This window comes from Streptopelia decaocto, assembly GCF_964273445.1.
Source record: "Streptopelia decaocto genome assembly, chromosome: Z".
NCBI classification, from domain to species: Eukaryota; Metazoa; Chordata; class Aves; order Columbiformes; family Columbidae; genus Streptopelia; species Streptopelia decaocto.
This window is the reverse complement of record NC_138657.1, coordinates 65,296,688-65,321,821: the sequence shown is the minus strand read 5'-3', so window position 1 is coordinate 65,321,821 and position 25,134 is coordinate 65,296,688. Positions and strand designations below refer to the sequence as shown.

Below are 25,134 nucleotides of genomic sequence, written 5' to 3'. Positions count from 1 at the left end.
GTAAATCCACTAAAGTAGAAATTAAAGATGAGGGGCCTGGTTCATGTCTGTTTTGGATCTGTCTCTTGCAGGACAACTGTGTTTTGGCTCCCAATGTTAACCAGAGAAATGGCGACCAAGATATCTTTGGAGATGCTTGTGACAACTGCCGCAATGTCCTGAATAATGACCAGAGGGACACAGATGGTGATGGGAAGGGAGATGCTTGCGATGATGACATGGATGGAGATGGTTGGTAATTCTTCACTTCCAGCTTCTCTGATGCTCTTGAACAAGCTGCTAATATTGTCTTTGTTCATTAAACCTGTGTTTGGAATACTTACTCTCTAGGTTAATATATATCTTTTAGCTTCCATTGGAAGCAGATAAACCAAGCCATGTTTCATGAATAATTTAAGGTTGTTGGTTGTTCAGTAATTCGTTAAAGGTGTAGACATGTCCCAGAGTACCCAGCTGCTGCCTGTCCCAGGTGCCCAAGAGCTACATACTGTCTTATTTTCATTGCTGTAGGAGGCTTGAAAGAAGTGACAAAATCACAACCCATCAAATGTAATAATGAAGATTAAACGTCCCATCCTGTAAGCTGTAATACAGGAACAGGACAGAATGAATTGTGTGTAATAAATTGTGTGTGATGGGGTTGAAAGCTGTTCTTCAGCAAAATGTTTCTAAGTTCTGTTAAATGAATGGATGCACAAATAAGAAAGATTTGCTGTGCAGGTTTATAATGTCATTGCATAATTAAGTAGTTTCCTAAGAGGAATAGTGTCTTTACTGTTTTTGCTGTTTATTTTGTCCAATAACAAATACGGGAATTGTCCACTTTTTGCTAGGTATTAAGAACCTTTTGGATAATTGTCAGAGGATCCCCAACCAAGATCAGGAGGACATGGATAACGATGGTGTTGGTGATGCCTGTGACAGCTGCCCTACAATTAGCAACCCAAACCAGGTCAGCGGGCAGAAAGAAAATATATCTTCGTTTAGGGAGAGGGATTGCTGAGGTCCAAAAGAATGCAAGAGAACGAGGCAGCTTATGCAGCCACAGTGTTTATCTTTCAACAGTAGGTACTCAGGAAAGTTTATGGAGCTTCAAGTTCTCCTGACATGGGAAAGGGGAGCCACCAGGTGTATTTCTTTAATTAGGACAAAGTCCCAGTGTCCTCATTTAGTAAAACTTTCTCTGCTCCTAGGCAAGAAGTCAGTGAGACTTTTCATGTTTTGAATTTTGATTAAGCCCCTTGTGACTAACAAAAAATGCTGGAAACTTTAGATAAACATGGGACATTTTTAAAGCTGCTTAGAAATCAACCGTAGTTAGAAATGAGGGATACTTTTTTCCAGCAGCAGAAGAATTTTGCTTGAACTTCTCCAATCAAATTTAAGCCTGTTTATTCATCGTCTGGGTTTTTTTCTTTAATAAAACTGACTTTTTGTTTAGATAGGTGATGCAAACAAGAAAATACATTTTGTAAAACAAGTGTTTTCACATTCTTTCATTTTAATTTAATTTTATTTGCTTGTGTTTTGGTTTAATACTGCCATTTTAGCAGATGCTTTCAGCAGCTGATACTGGAACTTTCTGTTTCCTTTTGCAGTCGGATATTGACAACGACCTGGTTGGAGACTCCTGCGATACCAATCAGGACAGGTATGCTGTGTTGTGGCCTGTAGCAGCAGCAGGAAAGTGGCAGAGGTTAGCCTTGAGCTGAAGCACGCTACTGATGCTTGGAGAGCTCTCATCCCTCAGACTAGCCTGGACTTAAGTCCCTTGCCTCCTCAAAGACATCTTACTTCAAAAACAGTGTTATGATTTATCAGCCTAGTTGGTTCGCTGCCCTGTGGCAGTACAGTTATAGAGCCCTTCACCTCTAGCCCCATGTTCACACAGGCTTCCTCTGAGTTCCTGTGGAAGTGACATTCAGAGCAGTTCTCTGGCTCTAAAATCCAGAGCACTGCTCAGAGCTTCTTAGTGAGGTAAAATCTTTTTTCTTTTCTTTATTTCTCGTTCCTCTTTTCTTTCCTTTTTTCCTTTAGCAGAAATTTCACAGTTAATGCCTGTGTGTTTTTCCATAAGAACGTAGCATTTGAGAAATAGGATTTTATTATCAAGTGTAAACCATTTGCAGACAGACCCCTTTGCTTTAGGACAGCCATAGTGGCAAGGCTCCTCTGTGGCTTTTACACGCTCTGAGCATTTGGGGGAGCACGTCCCATGGTGAACGGCTAATGCCTGGCTGGAAGCAGCTTCTGCATAACCAACTTTGAGGATGGCAAGTGTTCCCCTGGGCTCCTCACTTAGAGCAAGAGGAGAGAGAAGTGATAAATTCTGTGCTGGCACAGCATTTTGCCAGGTGTAGACGGCTGCAAAGTCTTACCCAGGTCTATTGGTCGGTGCTGCTGTCTGGGACTGTAAGTGTGGGGACCCCATTTCCCTCCTCCCAGGGAGCATTCCCAGTCTTGGCCCAGTAGCTGCCAAGCCCCCAAGCTGGGAGCTGTTTTAAGTCGATATGGCCTTGTTTTTTCCTGTTTTAAAAAAGAACATGGTTCTTTCTTTCCCTCGGACATAACTAGTGTATTTGAAGCATATGGTGGAAAGGCTTTAACTCTCCCTGAGGTTAACCTTGCAATAGATACACATGCATGGTCCTCGTTGCATTTTATCTCAAGAATGTGCACACATTAGTTGCTGTGACCTAAAATTAAAGCACCTTTCTTAAGGAGGGAGAGATAAGTGGGAATATGCAGATATAAGCTGCAGCACTGCCGTCATTTGGCTGCATGCCACTTCTGCTCTGCCTGTGCTAGGCAAAAATCTACTGAGGTGAAGCATGCCTGCTTATTGCCAGAAACTATTTTGTTTATACAAAACACACCGGACTTAAGGACACACTTTTGCAAAGATGCACATAGCTGTTGGTATGCAGAAACAAGGCAGCCACCCCATAACTTCTCAAACCCTATTCTGTAGTCTGTGTCCCTGTTCCTGGTGACTCTTCACCGTAACCAGCTGACACAGCTATGGGCTGGAGGGCTGCTTGGGAGCTACAGACTTTCTCCTCTCTTGCTTACTGCGCGCCTCACGTATGGGGCTGAAAAATAACAACTTGCTATGCAGGGGCGTGAAAGTGGTGCTTGTTTTTAAAAAAGTCTGATTTCAGGTGCTCATGCAGAGTCTCCCATAGTTTTTTATTCACTCTCACACCTGCATGTTCATGATCACCAAGACCCTTGTGGACAACGTGTGACAAGGGACACCAGCTGTTGAGCTCTTACTGTCTCCTGAGTGCCTTTTGATTGGTGACACTGCGTTTGCTGGATGTGCTTTACATGCCTTTTAAGAGTGGATGTTGTTTGGGATCTTGGGCTCTGGTAGCTATTCCCACTCTATGGAAGGCTTTCTTTTCTTTTCCTCATCTAAGTATTTTTATAGCTCCAGGCTTAGTCTTCATCTTTCTGCCACCTTATCATACAGTCTGTTTTGTGTCCCCACTCTGTTCATCCAGCTGAGGAACACGAGGTCTTGGTGCCCCTGGTCTGTTTCCAGCTCTGGGGGTGCCTCCAGTGTGTGTCCCACCCAAGGCACCGGTGCCATTCCTGTGCAGAGGCAGGAGCTGATGCTGACATGCCATTTCTCTCTGTCTCCGTGCTCGCAGCGACGGCGATGGGCACCAGGACAGCACAGACAACTGCCCTACCATCATTAACAGCTCGCAGCTGGACACAGATAAGGACGGGTTGGGTGACGAGTGTGACGAGGATGATGATAATGATGGCATTCCTGACCTCTTGCCTCCAGGCCCTGACAACTGCAGGCTGGTCCCCAACCCAGGGCAGGAAGACGATAATGGTAAGATGGGCCTTCAGGAGCCATTTTGATGCCTAGGCACTGCATCCCTCCCCAGTCATTACACACGTGCACCAGGATCCAACACAGTCACCATGTGTGCATACACTCATCCCAGGATGTCCCCAGATCCCCTCCCCAGGCACTGTGGATATCGGGGCTGAGACTCCATCTGCTTCTTGGGGACCCAGGTGTGATTACTTGCAGCACCATAAATCTGCTTTCACTTCTCTGATGCATTCAGGTGACGGAGTTGGGGATATCTGCGAGTCTGATTTTGACCAGGATACAGTGATTGATCGGATCGATGTATGCCCTGAGAATGCAGAGATTACCTTGACAGACTTCAGAGCCTATCAGACAGTGGTGCTGGACCCAGAGGGGGATGCACAGATTGATCCCAACTGGGTGGTTCTGAATCAGGTAAAAATACATCTCATCTTTCTTACGTGTCTGAGAAAGATCATTTGAAAACCACAGTAAAACTGTCCCTGTAATTGCTGGACTTCTGGCAAACAAGGGAAAGTGGAAGCTGTTGGCTGACTATTTTGCAGGAGCCATAATGGAGTAACTTTCTTCTAGCATATGATAGCTTGATGCTCCAAATAATCTAAAATATATACTGGTTGTCTTGTTTGTGGTGGATTTCACTGCTGCCAAGAAGGCAGATGTGACACTGTTGTATCACTCTGTCAAAATATTTCTGTAGTAAGCAGTTTTGTGAATCCTTCCGAGAATTTGAAAGTCTAACCTGCTGTATAGCAGAGCATTTAATCCTAGATGGAGTCCAATAACTTATTTACACTAACAAATTTTAGCCTTCAGGAGGCTAACGTGTTCTGAGTCACAAGGAATGTGCAATTCGTTCCCATTGCCAAAGTCTCTGCTAAGCCGGCTGAGATGTATACACCTTCATTAACCCAGCCCTAGCAGTCAGTTTAATCTGGAACTCCATGATCAAACTATGAACTAAGCTCTCTTCCCGGCTCCAGTGCTTTTACTCCCCCCCAAGTCATATCTCAACTTCTGGCCAGGTTCAGTGATTTCAAGAAGAATATTGGGGTAGGGAAAGTGTCAGAGTACCAGTATGGCCATTTCTGCAATGGGAAAAGAAAAATCCAGCCTGTCTTAGGGCACACAAGCAACTGAAACATTTTATTACAGTTCTCATTTTAATTCAGAGCTACAAGTGTCACAGCTGTGGAAAAACAGAGGGCATGGGCGGAGGGGGTGCTAGAGGGGGGCCAGATGAATCTGCCAGGCTTAGCCAGCCCAGCTCATCACACATGCTAAACACCCTGAATTTACTCTTACAGGGCATGGAAATTGTGCAGACTATGAACAGCGATCCTGGCCTTGCTGTTGGTATGTACCCTTTTCTGAGATTCAAGTTTTCCAGCAGAAAACTTACAGCATGTGAATGCATTTTCTGCAGACTTGTTTTTAACTTGTGTGTATCCTCAGGTTACACAGCTTTTAACGGCGTCGACTTTGAGGGCACCTTTCATGTGAACACGGTGACAGATGATGACTACGCTGGCTTTATTTTTGGTTATCAAGACAGCTCTAGCTTTTATGTGGTGATGTGGAAACAGACTGAACAGACGTACTGGCAAGCGACTCCCTTCAGAGCGGTTGCAGAGCCTGGCATTCAGCTAAAGGTACTGGTTGTGGGCTCCTCGCTGGGGACACAGTGGTCACCACAGCCTGGCCATGCCACCCTGTCACCTGATTGCCATGGGCCAAGCCATTGTGCTGTGTGTTGTTCAAGCCATCGTACTGCGTGTTGGCCATGCTGCCCCACTGCTCTGCTCTCCCAGTGTCACCACTGCTAAGTCAGGCAGCTGTACCACAGCCCTGCTAATAGCACCGGTTTTTAAGGAACTTCATCTCCAGTCTTGCCCCTGCACATCAGCTGCAGTGTTTAGTTTCTGCTCTCATTGTGATCTGGCTGTAATTGATCAAATTGCCTCACAGAATCACACAGAAACACAGAATGGAAGGGACCTCTGGAGATCATCTAGTCCTACCTTCCTGCTAAAGCAGATTCACCTAGAGTAGATTGCACAGGAATGTGTCCAGGTGGGTTTTGAATGTCTCCAGAGGAGGAGACTCCACAGCCTCTCTGGGCAGCCTGTTCCACTGTTTGTCACCCCAGAAGATGTTTCTCCTTGTGTTTAGTTTGAGCCTCCTATGTTTCAGTCTGTGCCTGTTGCCCATCACCTGTCGCTGGGCACCACTGAAAAGTCTGGTCCCAACTTCTTGGCACCGAGCCCTTGGGAGGATGGGACCTCTTCTACTTGATACAGGTGCTCAGTTGCTTTTCCGTGCAAGCAGTGGCTGTGGTTATGCAAGAGAAGTTAGGGGCTTGTGAGAAGGAGGGAGGGTGGTTCTGCAGGCTCACTACAAAAAGAGTTCCTCAAAGTGACATTTCTCTGTGCTCAGCATTGGAAAATTGTATTTCTACAGGCTGTGAAATCCAAGACAGGTCCTGGTGAGCATCTCCGTAACTCTCTCTGGCACACGGGGGACACCAGTGATCAGGTCAGGCTGCTGTGGAAGGACCCCCGAAATGTAGGGTGGAAAGACAAAGTCTCCTATCGCTGGTTCTTGCAGCACAGGCCCCAGATTGGTTATATCAGGTAAGAGAGGAAAGGATAGATAAGGTGAGTACAGGTACATGTCTGCCTAAACTCTTGTTTCTCAACGCCAGATTCAGATGATGGTCTGACAATTTATTGTATCTCTGGGCTTTGCACTGGTGAAGCCTTATAACAGGTTAGACTTTTGAAATTCAGCCTGCAGTTCTTTTCCTTGGAAAGATGATTCCAAGCTAAGCCTGTTTGTGACTGAAGTTTTCTACCATCTGGCTGTTGTAGTTATGCCCTACCCTAACAAACCCTTTTCTGGCTTTAATACCTTGTTTTCCAAGCTACTACTAGCCACTGATCTGAAAAGCAATGCATTTCAAATTTCTTAATTTTGGTCTTTTAGAGTATTTTTGTTGGAATTGTGATAGTTCATTTACATGTTCTGGGATAACAGAATTAATAAAAGTTGTCCATTTAAAGGTTGTGACCGTAACTAAGATCAGGAATTATCCTGACGTGATAGATTTGAGATTACATAACATATATGCAGAAAGTTTGTCAAAGCTATGTAATCCATTTTATTTTAAAAAATTCACCATTCAGGAGGAAGAGTTTCACTCTGCGACATCCAAATCAGGAGGAGTTACACTTGTAGAATAAGGTTGATGTTAAAATGCAAAAAATTAACTGCTCTGGCATCAACAGCTCAGATTTTGAAACCTTATAATAGAACAGATATACATTTAGTTGTTCTTCAAAAAAATCAATACCCTGCAGTTGAGATGCAGTAACTTGATGGTAAAATTATTCCGCTGTTCTGGTGCAGAGCATCATCCTCAGCAGTAATTGGAGTGAGTGTGTTTGACTTTATGCTAAAATGGAATAAGAATGTCCCTGCCCATAGCAGGGGCATTGGATCTAGATGATCCTTAAAGACCCTTCGAATCCCAAACCATTCTAAGACCCTTCCAATCCCAAACCATTCTATGATTCCATGATTTATACTGTCAGTTATTGTGTCCCAGCCACAGGGCAGTAGTGAGCAGATCTTGAGTGGCAACTTTTGTTTAGACCAAGCTGTTTGTGAAGCTGCTCCATGAGCAATCTGCCTGTGGTTGCAATCTTTCTTGCCAGCCTAATTAATGCCCCCTGCAACTGCGAATGGTAGCAAAGTCAGTGTCACAAAATCCTTCAAACCCCAAAGACAGGGTGCTCTGGTGGCAGAAGATACAGAGAAGGCAGAATTACTGAATGCCTTCTTTGTCTACTCTGCTGGAGGCCGTCCGGGGGAGCCCTGTACCCCTGAGACCCCAGATGAAGCCAGGTCAATGGAGGAGTTTGCTTTAGTCGATGAGGACTGGGTTAGGGAGAAATTAAGTAGTCTGGACATCCATAAATCCATGGGTCCAGATGAGATGCACCCACGGGTGCTGAGGGAGCTGGCTGAAGTCATTGCTGGACCGCTCTCCATCATCTTTGCCAAGTCTTGGGTAACGGAAGAGGTGCCCGAGGACTGGAGGAAAGCAAATCTCACTCCAGTCTTCAAAAAGGGCAAGAAGGAGGACCCGGGTAATTATAGACCGGTCAGCCTCACCTCCATCCCTGGGAAAGTAATGGAACAGCTTGTCCTTGGTGCCATCTCAAGGCATATCAAGGATAAGAGGGTTATTAGGGGCAGTCAGCATGGCTTTACCAAGGGTAAGTCATGCTTGACCAACCTCATAGCCTTTTATGAGAATGTAACAAGGTGGATGGATGATGGCAGAGTGGTGGATGTGGTCTACCTTGACTTCAGCAAAGCGTTTGACACAGTGTCCCATAGCATCCTAGTTGCTAAGTTGAGGAGGTGTGGTCTAGACAATAGAGTAGTGAGGTGGATTGCAAACTGGCTTAAGGAGAGAAGCCAGAGAGTGGTAGTCAATGGTGCGGAGTCTAGTTGGAGGCCAGTATCTAGTGGAGTGCCTCAGGGGCCAGTACTGGGGCCAATATTATTCAATATGTTCATTAACGATTTAGGCGAGGGAATAGAGTGTACTATCAGCAAGTTTGCTGATGACATTAAGCTGGGAGGAGTGGCTGACAGGCCAGAAGGCTGTGCTGCCATCCAGAGACCTGGACAGGCTGGAGAGTTGGGCGGGGAATAACCTGATGAAATTTAACAAGGGAAAGTGTAGAGTCCTGCATCTGGGCAGGAACAACCCCAGGTTCCAGTATAGGTTGGGGAAGGACCTATTAGAAAGCAATGTAGGGAAAAGGGACCTGGGCGTCCTGGTGGACAACAGGATGACCATGAGCCAGCACTGTGCCCTTGTGGCCAGGAAGGCCAATGGCATCCTGGGGTGGATTAGAAGGGGGGTGGTTAATAGATCGAGAGAGGTTCTCCTTTCCCTCTACTCCGCCCTGGTGAGACCCCATCTGGAGTATTGTGTCCAGTTCTGGGCCCCTCAGTTCACAAAGGACAGGGAACTGCTGGAGAGAGTCCAGCGTAGGGCAACGAAGATGATTAAGGGAGTGGAGCATCTGCCTTAGGAGGAAAGGCTGAGGGAGCTGGGTCTCTTTAGTTTGGAGAAGAGGAGACTAAGGGGGGACCTTATTAATGTCTTATATGTATTAAGTATATAAAAGGTGAGTGCCATGAGGCTCTTCTCGGTGGCAAACAATGATAGGACAAGGGGTAATGGGATCAAGCTGGAATACAAGAGGTTCCACTTAAATTTGAGAAGAAACTTCTTCTCAGTGAGGGTGACAGACACTGGAACAGGCTGCCCAGGGGGGTTGTGGAGTCTCCTTCTCTGGAGACATTCAAAACCCACCTGGACATGTTCCTGTGTGACCTCACCTAGGCGTTCCTGCTCTGGCAGGGGGATTGGACTGGGTGATCTTCTGAGGTCCCTTCCAATCCCAAACATACTGTGATACTGTGACAGCCAGGCCTGAAGGAAACCTCTGCCAGCTCTCAGTTCACACCTTGCTGTGGTCTGTTGAGGCCAGATGCCACAGACCATAATGTGTCTAGGAAAGGTTCTCTGAGGCTTCAAGGAAGCCTAGGAAAGAGTCACTTGAGCCAGCCTCTCCCACAGAAATTTGAAAGACAACAAGTTCTGTTCATTGTTACAGATACTTTTGAACCGCCTCAGCAAATCAGGAAATAAGCTCAGAAACATAACAGGGTTATGTTTAGGGCTTTTTTGGTTTTCGTTTTTGGTTTGTTTTGTTTTCCTTATTTTATGGAAAGACACAGGAACTTTCTCTCCCTTCACCACTTGATATTTTCTTGCATGTCAGACCAGCAGTGTCCTCACCCAAACCGGGGCCCTCCAAGCTCATCATCCTCCAGGTCGCTGACCCGGGTCCCCGGGGCTGGGGACGTGGTGCAGACAGCGCTGCAGCTGCTCCAGCCCTCAGCACAGGCACAAGCTGGGGAGCTGGCGGGGTGCAGCTGTTCCCAGAGCTGCCTGGGAATTTGCTGATGGGTTTTCTAACAAGAAGATGTCAGATCATCAAAACTATTCCCAGAATTAACCACGTTCACATTGTCAAAGAAATCTCACAGTCAAGTTTAAGATTCCAAACAGTTTCAAACTTTGCCTATTAAAAAAAAAAAAAAGGATTAGCTTCAGACTTTGTGAGACACTATCCATCTGGCCTTCTTCAACCAATCTGATCTGGTTCCACCTTTCTTCTGTAACTATCGACTGTGGAAATTGTCAAGAGTTAAAGCTCTCGGCCTGACTGACTGCAGGAAAAAAACATTGCAAAGCTTTTGTAGGATGTGTGAAAAAAAAACAACAAGCAGGTAAACACCCTCCCTGCCTGGCTCTTGCCAGTGTGCAGCATTACTCCAGTTCCTGCCCCAGAGAGGAGCTATCTTAACTGCTTTTGCTCCCCAAAGCTACAGTCACCATGGATAATGAAATTACTTCCGTAATGTTGCAGGCTTGGAGATGACCTAACAGACCTTCTGTATTTTTTCATTAAGGGCAAGATTTTATGAAGGCTCTGACCTAGTGGCAGACTCTGGTGTGACTATAGACACCACGATGCGTGGAGGACGGCTTGGGGTTTTCTGCTTCTCTCAGGAAAACATTATTTGGTCCAACCTGAAATACCGCTGCAATGGTAATGTTGCTCTCACGTCATTTTAGCTAACAACTAGCAAGTGACCACAAAGAACCGGTAGTGTGGCTATTGGATTAAGCCATTTTGCATCCTTTCCTTTGCTTTTCATTTACAAGTTATTCACAGCTGTGAAAAGCGTCCCCCGACACCAGCAGCACGCTGCAGCCCAGCCAGACGGGAACTAACACCTCACAGCCGCTCCTCCCAGAGCAGTCGCTCTGCTGCACAGACTGTGCCAACTAAGTAGTATAGCTGTCATCAGAGAATTAGAAACATTATTTAAAACCAGCCAGCTGTGAGAGTTGTACATGCACAATATACTGAGGATGTAGGATGCCTTGAGGTCTGAATACAAAGCGAAATAAATCTGGAGAGCCAGTGGGATCAGTCACCAGGTGTCACTGTCACTCGTGTACTTGCTGGTTTCTCCTATCTGTGGGAGGACGAGATCATAAAATGCCATTCCTCCCACAGAGGAATCCTTCTCAGACTCTTTGGGAGTGTGCTGGCTCACGCCTCTTGGGGCAAGAGCCTCGCAGCTTAGCCCTGAGCCCCCTCTATGGAATAACTCAAACCTCAGTCACTCGCGCAGAAGCTGATCAGGTCAGGGTTTGTCTGCTCTGGAAGCTGTTCGGCCAGCTTGAAGTGGGGTTGGAGGGGCTGGCCCCTTCCTTTCAGCATCAACCCCTACCTGACCAGGCAGCCTTAGGAAGATGAGTTACCAGCCAAGTTGGAATAGTTTTCCAAGTAGGAATAGATCCAAGAAGCCCAACCCCAGGTCTGCAGGGACACAGCTGCTGCACGGCCAGACCTGGGCTCTGTGGCTTGTTCTGGTGACGGACTCAGATTCCTGGGCACTCGGTACACCTAGGCTGGTGCTTGGAGGTCGTGGTTAAACAGGGGACCTTGTAGACAGTGGTGATTATAATTTAAAGTTACTTGATAAGAGTCTCAAACAGTATGTGGTTTCCCAGAAAACATGTTTCAAAGCTGCCACTGAAGTCATAGATAGTTTCCAGGCAGCGAGCAGACAGTGGCTTTGCTGCAGGCACTGCAGTAAGTCATTGAAAACCACTCAGAGAAGCCTCTGGAGTCCCCAAGAACCCCTGCTTTCATTTCAGACAAGTTCCTACATTTGTAGAAGAAGTTTAAAAAGAATTTTCGAGCCTTCCGAGAAGTAGGGATCAATAAAAAGCAAAGGACATACTCCTTTTTTTCTGTATATTGTGTGTGTTTATATAGTTAATGTATTTTTTGAGTTTAGAGTTACTTGTCCTGCATCAGGGTGGAAACAATCAGAGTAAAGCTGTGGTAATGCAGCTGAGCCTCAGTGCTGTGGCTCCGTGTCTGGCTGCAGCTTCAGCTCTGTGGCTCCTCAGATGAAATGTTCTGGGGTCTGGCAAAGGCACACGGCAAATCAGCACTTCAGACAGAACTGTCGTTACTCTTGTGACATGGACCCATCTGCAACTCCCCCCACCAATTCTGAAGTTTTTCTACTAGTTGCTGTTGGTCCTTGTGTTAATGTTTCTGTCCCTTCTTGCAGCGTGGGAAATCAACACGGGGAAGTAGAATTAGGAGACATGAGCGAGACGCTGACGCTACAAACATTTCTTGGGTGCAGAACAAGACAGCCCTTTCTGTGCCTTTCTGGGCAGCGTTTGTTAATAAAAATACAAGATCGGAAGCCACAAAGATTTTGTGTGGAAATGTATTTTGCAGATTGACGTGACTCCTTTATGGGCTGATACTGCAGCACTCACTGTCTTGTTACCCTCTCTGTGCTTCCCAGTGGTGTACAGTTAGAACCGAATTCTTAATGTTTATTCTTAATGTGTAAACAAAAGAGAAGGCATGTTACCTAAAAAAAAACCAACAAGGGCTGGTGAGTATTTCATTAATTAAAGTGCTCCTTGATTTTGTCAGAAGAGACTGAACTTCTGCATGTTTTCTTGTTTTCAGACACCATCCCAGAGGACTTCCAAGAATTTCAAGCTCAGCAATTTGGCGTTGGGGATATTTAAGAAGGAAACGCCAACTAACATTGCTATTGCAAACAATAAAACAATATATTTTAAATCCTTATATGATTGTTGTTGTAAGCGTGCAAACCGCAGCTTGTTCTCATTGATGTGACTATGTCAGACTGTTGGTTGGTTTTTTTTTTTGTATAAAAGTGAAAATAAAAAGGAGACAAAATAGACTGGGGCTTCACTTATTTTCAAATTTGCTTAAAAACAAGGGACCAGCATGTAAAGGAATGACACTTGCTTAAAACATTCTCAGGACACTTTTTAATCTATTGCTGTTTTGGATTCAGTATTAAACAGGGTGGGGAAGAAAGTGCAATTTTTTTCTGTCTATCTGGAACGTGTCAGAAACAACAGGTTGTGTACAGGCATGAAATGGTTGGGAGCTGTCTGGCCAAGCCAAGTGCTTCTTAGTACCTTCCCAGTCCTGCTAGGAACAGATTTTATCTCCTTTAGAGCAGTTTAACTCCTGGGGAGACTTGGTGACCTTCAGCAGACCTCCACTGACAACTCTTAGACCGCCCTGCCCTCCCACTCCCAGGTAACTATGAGTGACACTATCACATCCTGTAAAAGCAAAAAAGCTGACTGCAGGGTGTTATAGTTACATCTTAGGGCTTGCATATGGCTAAAGCCAAAAAAGACATTTGGAGATAAATGCAGAATCACCTATATAGAGAAAGTAATCTTAGCTTTCACATACACAAAGCCAGGCTTTGACCAGCTGCCCCCACTCAGAGCTGAGCTCTCTCAGCAGGGACTGCAACCGTACAGAAGTCATGAAGTTAAAAACCCAAAATATTGCTTAAAGCATTAGGAAAATAAAAAAAACAAAAAAATCGTGTCACAATGCACTCTATAATTGGAAGTATAGAAGGCTTGGAATATGGTGTGCATTCCTATTACATTCTTTTTTGAAAATGGAGCTAGGAAAGGGAGGGAGGACAAGCTCCAAGGACAGCTGGATAAAAGGGTATTGCAGCCTGCAGAATAATTACTTTATGAAGGACAATGGTAAACTGTATTTCAGCCTGGGGGAAGGAGGAGGGAGGAAACACACAGAGGGGGAAATACAGTGAGGTTTTCAAAATCAGAAATAGCCCTGAGAAAACGAGCAGCCGTGGCTCATTCCCAGCACAAGAATACTGGGGAAATGCTGAGTTAAATCATCAGGTGAGAGTATTAAAACAAAGAAACAAAATGTCTCCTCAATACAGTAAAAATTCTGTTAATGTCTATGGTGCTATCAAAGGCTTGGGCTATGGGAAGAGTTTTCAGCACAAGCTTGTTCCCAGCTGCCAAGGCTCTGAGAGCAGTGCAGCCCTGGGACCCGTTCTGAGAGGGACCCCAGAGCCCCACAGCAAGGAGAGGACACAGGAGCCCACGCATTTCGCACAAGTGGTCTCTCTCTTCGCAGTGGAGGCAACCGGCCTGGCCCACCCTGACCTGGCTGCAGTGTGTGCTGCTCAGGGCATGACAGCACACGTCAGCTCCATCACAGAACACGACAGCAGCCTCTGAACTGCCGCACAGCCATCGCACCTGCAGCCACAGCCTCTCCTCCTGCTACAGGGCCTGGCAGGGACCGCCCTGGCCGTTTGCCGCACCAGTTTGCTGCCTTGGAACTTGTCCATTTCTAGGGCCCCTTCCAGCCTACACCACGGCTGTTGGCCACTGGAGTCTGGAAGATGAGATGCAGGCTCTGGCGCTCATGTTGTCACAGGTAATTAGATGAAGCTGTGAGCTTCTTAACCTCCCCCAACTGAAAACTTGCTCAGCTGGTAGCCAGAGAAACCAGTCACAGCTCTGCCGGCCAGAACTTCGTTTCAGAAGATGCTGTTGGGGCCTTACAATGGGATGCTGGAGAGCGCTACATCTGCTGTGTTGACACACAAACTGCTGGGTAGCCTGCAAGGTCACAAACTGCCAACTCCAGCTGTTGCATGCAAAGATTTGTCCCAAGGTCATAGTCCAGTCTTGGGAAAACTCCTGCCCCTCGCATTCCCACCAGAGACTGTGCAGACCCTGCGTGTGAGTGTTCAAATGAGCGCCTTGAACTATTGTGCAACGCAGACATAGATCCGTTTGTGGCATCTGGCCAGTAAAGACACTGCAGTCCCACACCTCTAAAACCGAATGCGTAGTTCTCTCTTGCCCCCACCGCCTGCGCAGCCAGGCTGTGCTCAGCGGGAGCCACAGCTGCAACTGCTTTGGCGTTGAGAGTCCTGGGGCTCCTGCAGCAGGGTCTAACATCTCACCAACGGTTAACTCTTTCCTGTGTGCTACAAGCACCATGACAAACACACTTAAGATGCTTCTGTTCCCTAAAGACCATCTCCTAGTTTGAAATACCAGAAGAGAACATCCTGCCAGGATGCTTCAGGGTGAGGTGAAGGCAAGTGTGAGCAGACTGGTGGGAGGCTGCTGAGCAAAAGTGGTCGGCTTTCGCAGACCTCAGCACCACTGGGGAGCAGCTCTCTGCTTTGCACCTTGGTTAGAAGGCACAGCCTCCCAGCTACGTGCACCAGAATGCCCCTGTGCACCAGAGCTGTGTGGGGAACAGCAGCTGCCATTTGACCCTTTGAAACTGAGTCAGGTCAGCAGTTTCTCCTAATGGCAGGGAACCCATGTCCTGGCAGAGGTCTAGTCAGCTCTGAGGCATGGGTGCAACCCGCACCAGCAGGCAGGTTGCAAATGGAATGTGGTTGGTGTTACTATAGGCCACCCAGCCAGTGGGAGACTATTGATGGACCCTTCTCACTACAGCTACAGGAGGCATCGCACTTGCAGGCTCTTGTCCTGCTGCAGGACTTCAACCACCCCAACATCTGCTGGAAAAGTAGCATGACAAGCTGTAGGTAATCCAGGAGGCTTCCTAAGCCAGGTAATAGACCGCCCTGCCAGGGGGGATGAGATACTGGACCTGATGGTCACCAGTGCAAGTGAGCTAACTGGTGGCATCAAGGCTGGAGGCAGCCTGGGCTGCAGTGATCACACACAGAGTTCACAGTCCTGAAGGATGTGGGATGGGTGATGAGTATAGTCAGGACCCTGAATTTTGGGAAAGCCAACTTCAGCTCTTCAAGGAGTTAGTCCGCTGGATTCCCTGGGAAACTGCCCTCAGGGACAAGGCAGCAGAACAGAGCTGGCAGCTCTGTAAGGACACTTTCCAGAGAGCACAAGAGCTCTTGATCCCCAGGTGTAAGAAATTGGGTAAGGAGGGCAAGAGGTTGGCACAGCTGAGTCAAGACCTGCTGGTCAAACTAAAGGGCAAGAAGGAAACGCACAGGCTGTGGCAGAGGGACAGGGATGCTGGAAGAGCACAGGGACACTGCCGGCTTGTGCAGAGATGGGGTCAGGAAGGCCAAGGTGCAGCTGGAGCTGAACTTGGCAAGGGACACAAACAATAACAAGAAGGGCTTGTACAGGTATGTCAGCCAGAAAAGGAACATCAAAGAAAGTGTGGCCCCTGTGATGAGCAAGACTGGTAACAACAGCCAAGGAGAAGTGTGAGGTACCCAACAACTTCCTTGCCTCAGTCTTCACAGGCGAGCTCTCTTCCCACACCTCTCGAGTGGAAAAGGAACGGCGAGAGGGGACTGGGGGAGCAAAGTCCCTCCCAGTCTAAGTGAGGATCAGGTTTGTGATCACTTAAGGAACCCGATCATACACAAGTCTCTGGGACCTGAAGAGATGCATCCCAGAGTCCTGAGGGAACTGCCTGATGCAGTTGCCAAGCCATTCTCCATGATATTTGAGAAGTCACAGCAGACAGGTGAAGTCCCTGGTGACTGGAAAAAGGGAAACGCTGTACCCATTTTTAAAAAGGGTAGAAAGGAGAACCCTGGGAACTACTGACCCATCAGCCTCACCTCTGTGCCCAGGAAGATCATGGAGCAGATCCTCCTGGAAGCTGTGCTAAGGCACATGGAGGACAGGGAGGTGATTGAGACAGCCAGTGTGGCTTCACCAAGGGCAAGTCCTGCCTGACCAACCAGTGGCCTTCTACAATGGAATAACTACATCAGTGGACAACGGAAGGGCTATGGATGTCATCTGTCTGGACTTCTGTAAGGTCTTTGACATGATCCCCCACAACATGCTTCTCTCCAAATTGGAGAGAGATGGATTTGATGGGTGGACTGTTGGGTGGGTGAGGAACTGGCTGGATGGTCACACCTAGAGAAGAGTGGTTAATGGCTTAATGTCTGGATGGACACCAGTAATGAGTGATGTCCCTCAGGGGTCTGTACTGGGACTGTTTAGTATCTTCATCTATGACACAGACAGTGGGATCGAGTGCACCCTCAGCAAGTTTACAGATGGCACCAAACTCAGTGGTGCGGTTGACACACCTGAAGGACAGGATGCCATCAGAGGGACCTGAACAAGCTTGAGGAGTGGGCCCATGTGAACCTCATGAGGTTCAACAAGGCCAAGTGCAAGGTCCTGAACCTGAGTCAAGGAAACCGCCGGTGTTAATCCAGGCTGGGGGATGAAGGGATTGAGAGCAGCCCTGAGGAGATGGACTTGGGGGTGCTGGTGGGTGAAAGATTGGACATGAACCAGCAATGTGCACTTGTAGACCAGCAGGATAATCATATCTTGGGCTGCATCAAAAGCAGCGTGTCCAGCAGGTGGAGGGAGGTGATTCTGCCCCTCTGCTCTGCTCTGGTGAGACCCCACCTGGAGTCCTGTGTCCAGCTCTGGAGCCCTCAGCACAGGAAAGACATGGACCTGTTGGAGACGGGCCAGAGGAGGCCACCAAGATGATCAGAGGGCTGGAACAGCTCTGCTGTGAGGACAGGCTGAGAGTTGGGGTTGTTCAGCCTGGAGAAGAGAAGGCTCTGGGGAGACCTTATTGCAGCATTTCAGTACTTAAAAGGGCCTATAGGAAAGATGGGGACAGACTTTTTGGGAATGCCTGTTATGACAGGACAAGGGGTGATGGTTTTAAATTAAAGGAGAGGATATTCAGGCTAGACATGAGGAGTATGTTGGTGAAACACTGGCCCAGGTTTCCCAGGGAGGTGGTTGATGTCTCATCCCTGTCCATCCAGGCCAGGCTGGATGGGGCTCTGAGCAACCCGATCTAGTTGAAGATGCTCCTGCTCATGGCAGGGGGGTTGGACTAGATGAGCTTTGAAGGTCCCTTCCAACGCAAACCATTGTATGATTCCATGAAACAGGACTCCACAACAGCCCAAATGTGGATGGTGAGAAAGGGACAGAGACCCACAGAGATGCAGCACATTTTGCGGTGTGGATGTAGGTGTCAAATTCAGCAGCTGCCCACCCCACCATCTGAGCAGAGGAGAAGAATATCAGAGATCCTTGTTTCAAACAACTGCAGGGCCCTCAGCGCTAAACTTGGCCTGGAAAATACTTTATTGCGTTGTCAAAGGCGTCTGACACATGTCAGAGGGCTGGGTTGTGCAGAGCAGACGCCATGAACACATCTGTGAAAGCTGCCATCTTCCGAGATCACACTCTGAAGGAACACAGAAATAACATGGATAGCGAAGCCATGTAATATTACACAGGCCAACTTTGGTTTTTTTTTTAGTTAAACAACATCCAGACATCGTAAACAAAAAGGTTCGACCAATTTACTTCTACCGGCTCATTAAAATATATATAAATATATGAGATAAGCAGTTAAAGTTTCTCCTAGAATGAGTTGATTTTTCAACTTTTATATATCACGACAATTCATTTCAAACTTAAGAAAAACTTTATTGGTCCATTAAACATGGAATCTATAACAATACATTCACGCAGTATACAAAAGGAAGTGTCCATAAAAACCATTAACATGCTTTAAAAAGGCAAAGCTGTTGACTATTTTACAATTAAGATCTTACAATTCTGAAATCTTAACCAATCCTTAAAAGTCAAAGCGCTACAGTTATTACAGATCACAATACTCGCAAAAAAAGTTAAATAAACTAGCAAACCTCCACTTTACTGGGCTACAACTCAATAAACTAAAACCACACATACACACCAAAAAAGTTCCCTTGAGATATTAAGAACCTTGGAAAAGACTAATTAAAATCCCCTCACCATTAAGAAAAAGTGTTTACATTTTGACTACTTTGCATCCAGTTTTCAAACATGGCATACATGATACTGAACCCCACTCATTGGTGGTAAACAAAAAGCAGACAGTGAATCCACATGTTCCTGGTAAATATCTTCTCAGCTTGTATATAACAAGTTGAACAATTTTCTCTGAAAGTAATTCTCCTCACTTAAAGTTTGCATGGATGTCCAACAAAACCTAAGCACCTGGACACGTGTCAGTAAGAGGAAAAATAAAGCTACGGTATGAGTTATGAGACATTATTTCCCCATAGCTTTCCAAAATTCTTCTTGGCTTCGCACTGAGGCTTCTTTGGCAAAAGCGCGGCTGCAGCGCTCACCCCAAAGCTCTGGTGAGCAAAGCCCTGGAAGCTTTCGGCTGCTGGAGTGGTTTCAAAGCTGACTGTGGCTCTCACGGAGTCCGTGCAAACAGCTGTACCCTATGGCACTGGAAGCTACCGGAGACTGGCAAACGGGGGCAGCCAACGTGGCTTATATCTGAGATAAATTCCAACTTTTTAAAAACAACGTTATGGAACGGGTGTGCAAGGAGTTGAAACTGGGTTTGACAAAACAAAACCGCATTCAAGGCCTACTTGAAACCTATCGAGTTTCTCTGGGCATTAGAAAGCAGCCATCATGCCAGTCTCCCAAAGTTTCTGCTTCAGACACTGCACAGTGTGTCTGCATCCCCATCCGGGGGCACTCGGGCATTCTGCCATCAGGGTGTTGGAAATGCAGAGACACACCAGTTCGCAAGCTACGTATCCTGTTAACGAGCACAAAAAGCCAAAGCTTTCTAGGCACTTGACCCCTGGCATTCCCTTGTAGACTCATGTGAAACAGTTCAAACTACTGTTTACAAAATTGAACATGCAAAGTACAATGTCACGGTGCTGATTATGTGTTTTCCTCCCACGAGAACTTGTAAGCCACTTCAGAAAACAAGATTTCACGGAGGAAAACTGAACCATACAATAAGCTATGATCCTTGACTTCACTCCAACATTGCAGGTTGTCCTGCTGTAAAGAAGAAAGGACCAACAAGACCTGGCAAAGACGTATTTGCTAGTTTCCAGCACCAAAGACATCACACTTGACAAGAAGCACAATGGGAGCAAAGCAGGTTTACAATGCCGTTAAAAAACAAATCTGAGGAGAAAAAGGCAAATAAAATGAGGAGGAGATACAGCCTGCAAGCAAAAGACATTGCTTCTAAAGGCCAGAAGGAAAGATAAGAGCAAAATTTTAGCTGCAGATAATCTTGCTCATCTAACCACACAGGTACAGTTTCATGGTATTTCATGGTTGCTTCATCAACTTTAGAAGCAATGCCTAATAGTTTATAGCATAAAATCCTTACAGCATGTTTTAAAAGCAGCCAGTGGATCACTTTGTTACCAACCTGCTCAGAGACGCCTGTGGTACTGTGGGCTGCCGGCCGAAGTTCAAGCACTACTATCTTGAGTTCTCAAATTTTCCTGATGCATTGGTCAAACCCAGAGAACTGCTAAAAACCAGCTTTTTTGCAGGCTGCTTCATTAATAGCAATGTTCTAGCCCAGAAATGGCTGCACCAGTGGCTGATAAAGCAGTTATATGTGCATAGCTTACAGTCTCAAAGCGCTTCTAGATTGGTAAAAAGGTGCTAAAACACAAAATAAATAAATAAATATACATGCAGTGTTTATGATTGTGTGAGGGGACAAACCCTCTCTCTGGACTACGCATACATTAGCAATACTGAATTACCCGTTTCAGACAAAAGTGGCCCAGCCCAGCCAGGATCTACTGAATTAGCCAGGCAGGTATGATCATTTTGAACCTCATGGAAATGCTCGAAGTACAAAGCTAAGAGTATCACAAACACGCAGTAACTCTGATGTGTGATCACAGTGGAGTTCCAGCTGCAAAGGCTAGCTGCACACTCTGAGCAACTAGGTGGTAAACAGCAAACAAGCATGTCCATCTGCTTTCCACACGTTCTTCATACGGTGTTGTGGTCTCACTTGTTAGTCCAGCTATTCGGATTCAGGGACTCGCTCTCTGAGTCCATCCCATTGATTTACCCCAAACAAGAACCAGTCACGATCCCAGCTCTCAGTTGCCTTTGTGAGAAAACCTAAAACTGTTCCAGTCTCAGAGAGCAGTGCAGCACTGAGGTTCCAAATGACCTTTCTTACGACCACAAATTTGGAGAAGTAGGAAAACGCCGATAAAATTGTTTTACCTTCCCAACAAAACTGACTGTTGCCAACACTGTCTGTTCCTCCAACAGTCCATTAAACGATAGCATTAGTTCAAAATCAAGTTTAACTAGAGGAAACAATACAGGACATGTACTCTAGTCTTCCTGTCTTTGTAACAACAGCTTCCTTACTTCACACAGCCCCAAAATACCAGGAGCCAGAAGTGCTGCAGCGCTCACTTATGTCTGGGAACAAATTCAATCAACAATTGCGGCACAAGGCAGGATAGGCACTGCAAAGCTAGTCACCTCAAGCAGAGCAGTTACCTGCTCTTCCAGGAATGGAAAGAAAAAGCTAGCTATTTACAGTTTAAATGTAAACGCAAGCAACAACTATTCATTTATTTACAAAAGCATCTGGCTATTTGAGAGTTTTCCCAGTTCATCTTCCACTGCACAGTAATATTTGAATCAGTCTTATCCCCAGAGGTTTGTCAGCACAGATTATTTGGTCTTCCACGTGCACCACGGGTCTGTGTCTTGTAGACAGTGGTGTAACATACAAGGCAATGTCACCCAGTCACAGGCTCAGGTCAGGTTTTCCAGTTCCAGTGCCACCTGAATTATCAGCTATCACAGCAGTAGGTATAAAGGCACTTCTTCAAAAGGTTTTACAAGGCCGTTTGTGTTAACTGTTTGTAGCCTGTGAACTGGGTCCTAGCTGAGGATATTACTAAGTAGTTGCACATGGAAGTTCACAGTACAGATTTTACAGCAAACACTAAGGCTGTAACATTTGCCTGGCCAGCAGGAAGCTATGCCTCACGGAAGAACTAGAGGCTTTGCACACCCAGGTGCCAACAGTTACTCATTATTTAGAAAGACTTGGAGATCCATAGCTGGGTCTGGGGCCACAGCATGGACACACAGGTCCTCAAAGTTATTTTTGAGGTCTTTTCCCACAATGTTTTCTCAGAAGTAGATAAAGCAGTATAGTCAGGCAGTGCCCCAACCCCACCTGCAGATCGAGATCCTTAAGGTAAATAGTTGGTGGAAGGGAAGGATGAAGGAGCAACTCAACAAGGCGAGCGCTGTGTCAAAAGAATGGACTCATGCCTCATTGTGGACTTTCCTTTTACAACCCTGTTTCCTCTGTGCAAAACCTATTTCCTTAAATACAAACTATAAAAAAAAGAGCACAAATAGGTGCAGGAAGTCTTTACGCAGGCATATACTACCTACGTAAACTAAGTGTTTTCATAAAGAAATAAGAACATCCATTGGCTAAGAAATGTATTAAGATCATCCACGTTTGTGACGGGGATGTCTGCTATCAGAACCAGAGAACAGTTACCATTCCCTACCTTATAACTTGACAGAGTGCCTGCCACCTTCTGTAGAGCTCCTTGCCCAGATTGTTCTGCTATAAAAAACATTGCTAATTTTTAAAAAAACATTCTCGGGTTCTCATAGTACAACACATATAGCACTAGAAGGTAACTCCTGAGAGCCTCTATACTTCAGGTAACAGCATTTGCCAAGGGAGGAGCAAGAGCCTGGACTAAACCAGCTGCAGTTCACAGCTCTAGCACGGGTTCAAGACTGTCAGAATAGCTGCTATGAGTTCAGTGCAACAACTGTTAGTCATCATTGCACAGTCCATAAGATCTAATCTTAGAGATGGGACAGATAAAGGTCTCTAGACTGTAAATGCATTAACAAAGGGCTTTTTCTGTTGCAGAAGGATCTGCATGGCTGGACTCCAAATGCAGGCAGAGACATACTGACGGGCCCCCATGCTAGCAGAGCTCTTGGCGAGATCAGAATCTCTCGGCACAAGCAAAAGGAAAGAAAAAACCCTGCCTCCCTCTCCAGAGCTATTTGTTGCTTCTCTAACTCAACGTCAAAGCTAAGTTTCAGCTGCTTTTTACCCTAGGCGCAAACAAGGAGAAGAGCAGCAAGAGTCACCTCTGTACAGATGACTCCTTCCCTCAGTTCTCATGACATGTATTTTGAGGCCCCTAATCACTGGGATAGGTGGTATGAAGTATACAGGACTGAAGACCTGTAGATTTCATTTGAGGTAAGAGTGCATGGGGCTGGGAAGATCACACCCCTAGGAAGCTCCAAGCAGGACAGAAGCCCTTAGATACCATAGCAACAAGGCAGCTAAAACTGGTAATGAAAACAGGAGCAGTACTGAGATCTGTTATGTCAGGATTACTCACCAGGTGTGCATTGGCCATCAATTATTGCAACAGAAAAAAGAAGGCAGGCAAATATTTTTGCCATCTCATTGGCCTCTATGTTGTGCTTTTCTTTGTTCTGCAGAAAGCATTGGGTGAAGATTTAAGGCTCAATCATATTTCAAAAAAAGAACTGCTAAATTGATTGATTTTGTTTATATCCTGCATATTTCACACTGTACATATATATATATATATATATGTATAGGGAGAGAGAGAAGACAAAACCCTTGAGACTAGCACAAGTCATAAATTCATCCCACTAGGATGTAGATAACTATAGTGAGTTCAACCTTATTCATCATTTAGGGCATCTGAGCTGTTGTTCTACCACCAAATCATCTGCTTAAAGCAAATAAAAGTGACATTATAGGGTTTAATACTGTCAAGTCAGTCATTTGTACTAAGGCAGCTGCCGTTACATTTGTGTCATCTGGTTTTGTTGTTCTGAATGTTTACTCCACTGCTTGGAACAGAAGTTCTCCAAAAGAAGTTTAGTCTCCATTAATGGACTGGTTGGCTAAGTCCCATCCCAACAGCAAAACTAACATCAACAGAGGAGTATAAAAATATAGCAGTTAAGAAGAATACTTTCCAACCGACACACAGGCAGAAAAGGAAGATGACGCACTGTAGTCCTTTTCTGACCACCAATGCATTTAAAATACTACAAAATTAGTAATGGAAACAGAACTGAAGATCCTGGGAGACCTTCACACAAAAGCTGAAAGAGCAGCGTAGAAAAGTAAATGAGCACTCCACTTCTAAATTTAACAGCAACTGGCAGTGCTCCTGTAATTAGCATTTTCTCAACAGCAAACATTCTGAATAAAGAATGTTCTGTATTTTAAATCCCCATGTAGTACACACAACTTGCAGTTTAAGTGAGCTGGCAAAGTTGGACAAAATTCAGAATTTAAGAATTTGTGTGTAGAAATCCCCTTCTGCTACCAACTGGACCACACCTGAACTGCATAAAATATTCAGGTGCCTTTTAAAGTTATAATAGAATAAATACTCTATTACCATTGCTACATTCCTTTCTCAATCTAGGTATACAATAATTTAATATATTTAATACTTAGATAAACAATTTTTAGTAGATGCTTTGGCGGTCAAATTCTTACATATCCTCTATTTCTACAAAAGTATTGGTATGTTTAAAGAAGAAATTATCTAGATACTACTTAGAAGAATTACATGCTGTACAAAACAGCACTCCAAATTATCACTGCAAACTGTAAAAGACACAGTCACTAAAAGAGTATAAAAAGGAATGCATATTTGCTAGAAGATACACAACATTCACAGGAAGGAAGGAGATACATCTGCACCGTGTTTTTCTCTTTTCTTGCCAACGGAGTCAGAGAAAGATTGTCAGTGATTTGAAAAGAATTTCACTTATTCCAGTTTATGCAACAACTGTGTCTCCTACACCGCACACATCAGTGTTACAAAGTTTTAGAACAGATTTGTTCCCTTGGGCAATGCCTGTTCATGACAATTAAAAAAGGTAAAAAAGTCTTCAATCATTTGTTTAGTCTGACTAAAAAGTTAGTAGCTGATACATTATGATAAATGGGCAACAGGTGTTTCCTCATTAAAAACTGACGCTAGTATTTTATTTGTAACAGGTGAAAAAAAAAATAAGAGAGAGAAAAAAAAAGAAGGACCTTTTGAGTGTTCACACTAAGAACTCTCTGGTTGGGCAACATAGTGGAGCAATAAGAGTCCATAGGTACAGAAACACACAAACCCAACAGGAGACCATCTTAATCCAGAAGGTGGACCAGGTTCCGGTGAAGAATTTTTCAATCTGAGCACTTTCGTAACTGTTAAGGAAAAAACAAACAAACAAACAAATAAATAAATAAATAAACTCACTATACATATCTCAGACTGCAATATCCCCTGTTTTTCCAAGTGGGTCACAGACTTCCACTAAATTAACCAAGAGATGAAGCAGGGGAGAGCAGCCTTTTATAGAGCAAGATCTTGCTCAAGAATTGCTCAGGAAAGATGTGCAATAT

The 25,134-nt window shown here is 45.4% G+C and overlaps 2 protein-coding genes across 2 annotated transcripts in view; one reads left to right on the top strand and one right to left on the bottom strand.

Moving 5' to 3' along the window:
* The window catches only part of THBS4 (thrombospondin 4), a 38,855-nt gene extending 26,095 nt beyond the window's left edge, over positions 1–12,760 (top strand). Inside the window, exons 13-22 of the mRNA XM_082075024.1 lie at positions 72–231; positions 834–952; positions 1,599–1,651; positions 3,657–3,850; positions 4,092–4,270; positions 5,164–5,212; positions 5,312–5,508; positions 6,317–6,489; positions 10,418–10,557; positions 12,520–12,760. Of these exons, the coding sequence (XP_081931150.1) occupies positions 72–231; positions 834–952; positions 1,599–1,651; positions 3,657–3,850; positions 4,092–4,270; positions 5,164–5,212; positions 5,312–5,508; positions 6,317–6,489; positions 10,418–10,557; positions 12,520–12,581 (1,326 nt within the window). The 3' untranslated portion in view covers positions 12,582–12,760. The remainder of the gene's footprint in view (positions 1–71; positions 232–833; positions 953–1,598; positions 1,652–3,656; positions 3,851–4,091; positions 4,271–5,163; positions 5,213–5,311; positions 5,509–6,316; positions 6,490–10,417; positions 10,558–12,519) is intronic.
* Positions 12,761–18,302: 5,542 nt separating this feature from the next.
* The window catches only part of SERINC5 (serine incorporator 5), a 43,574-nt gene continuing 36,742 nt past the window's right edge, over positions 18,303–25,134 (bottom strand). The window contains exon 12 of the mRNA XM_082075506.1: positions 18,303–24,936. Within this exon, the coding sequence (XP_081931632.1) occupies positions 24,789–24,936 (148 nt within the window). The 3' untranslated portion in view covers positions 18,303–24,788. The remainder of the gene's footprint in view (positions 24,937–25,134) is intronic.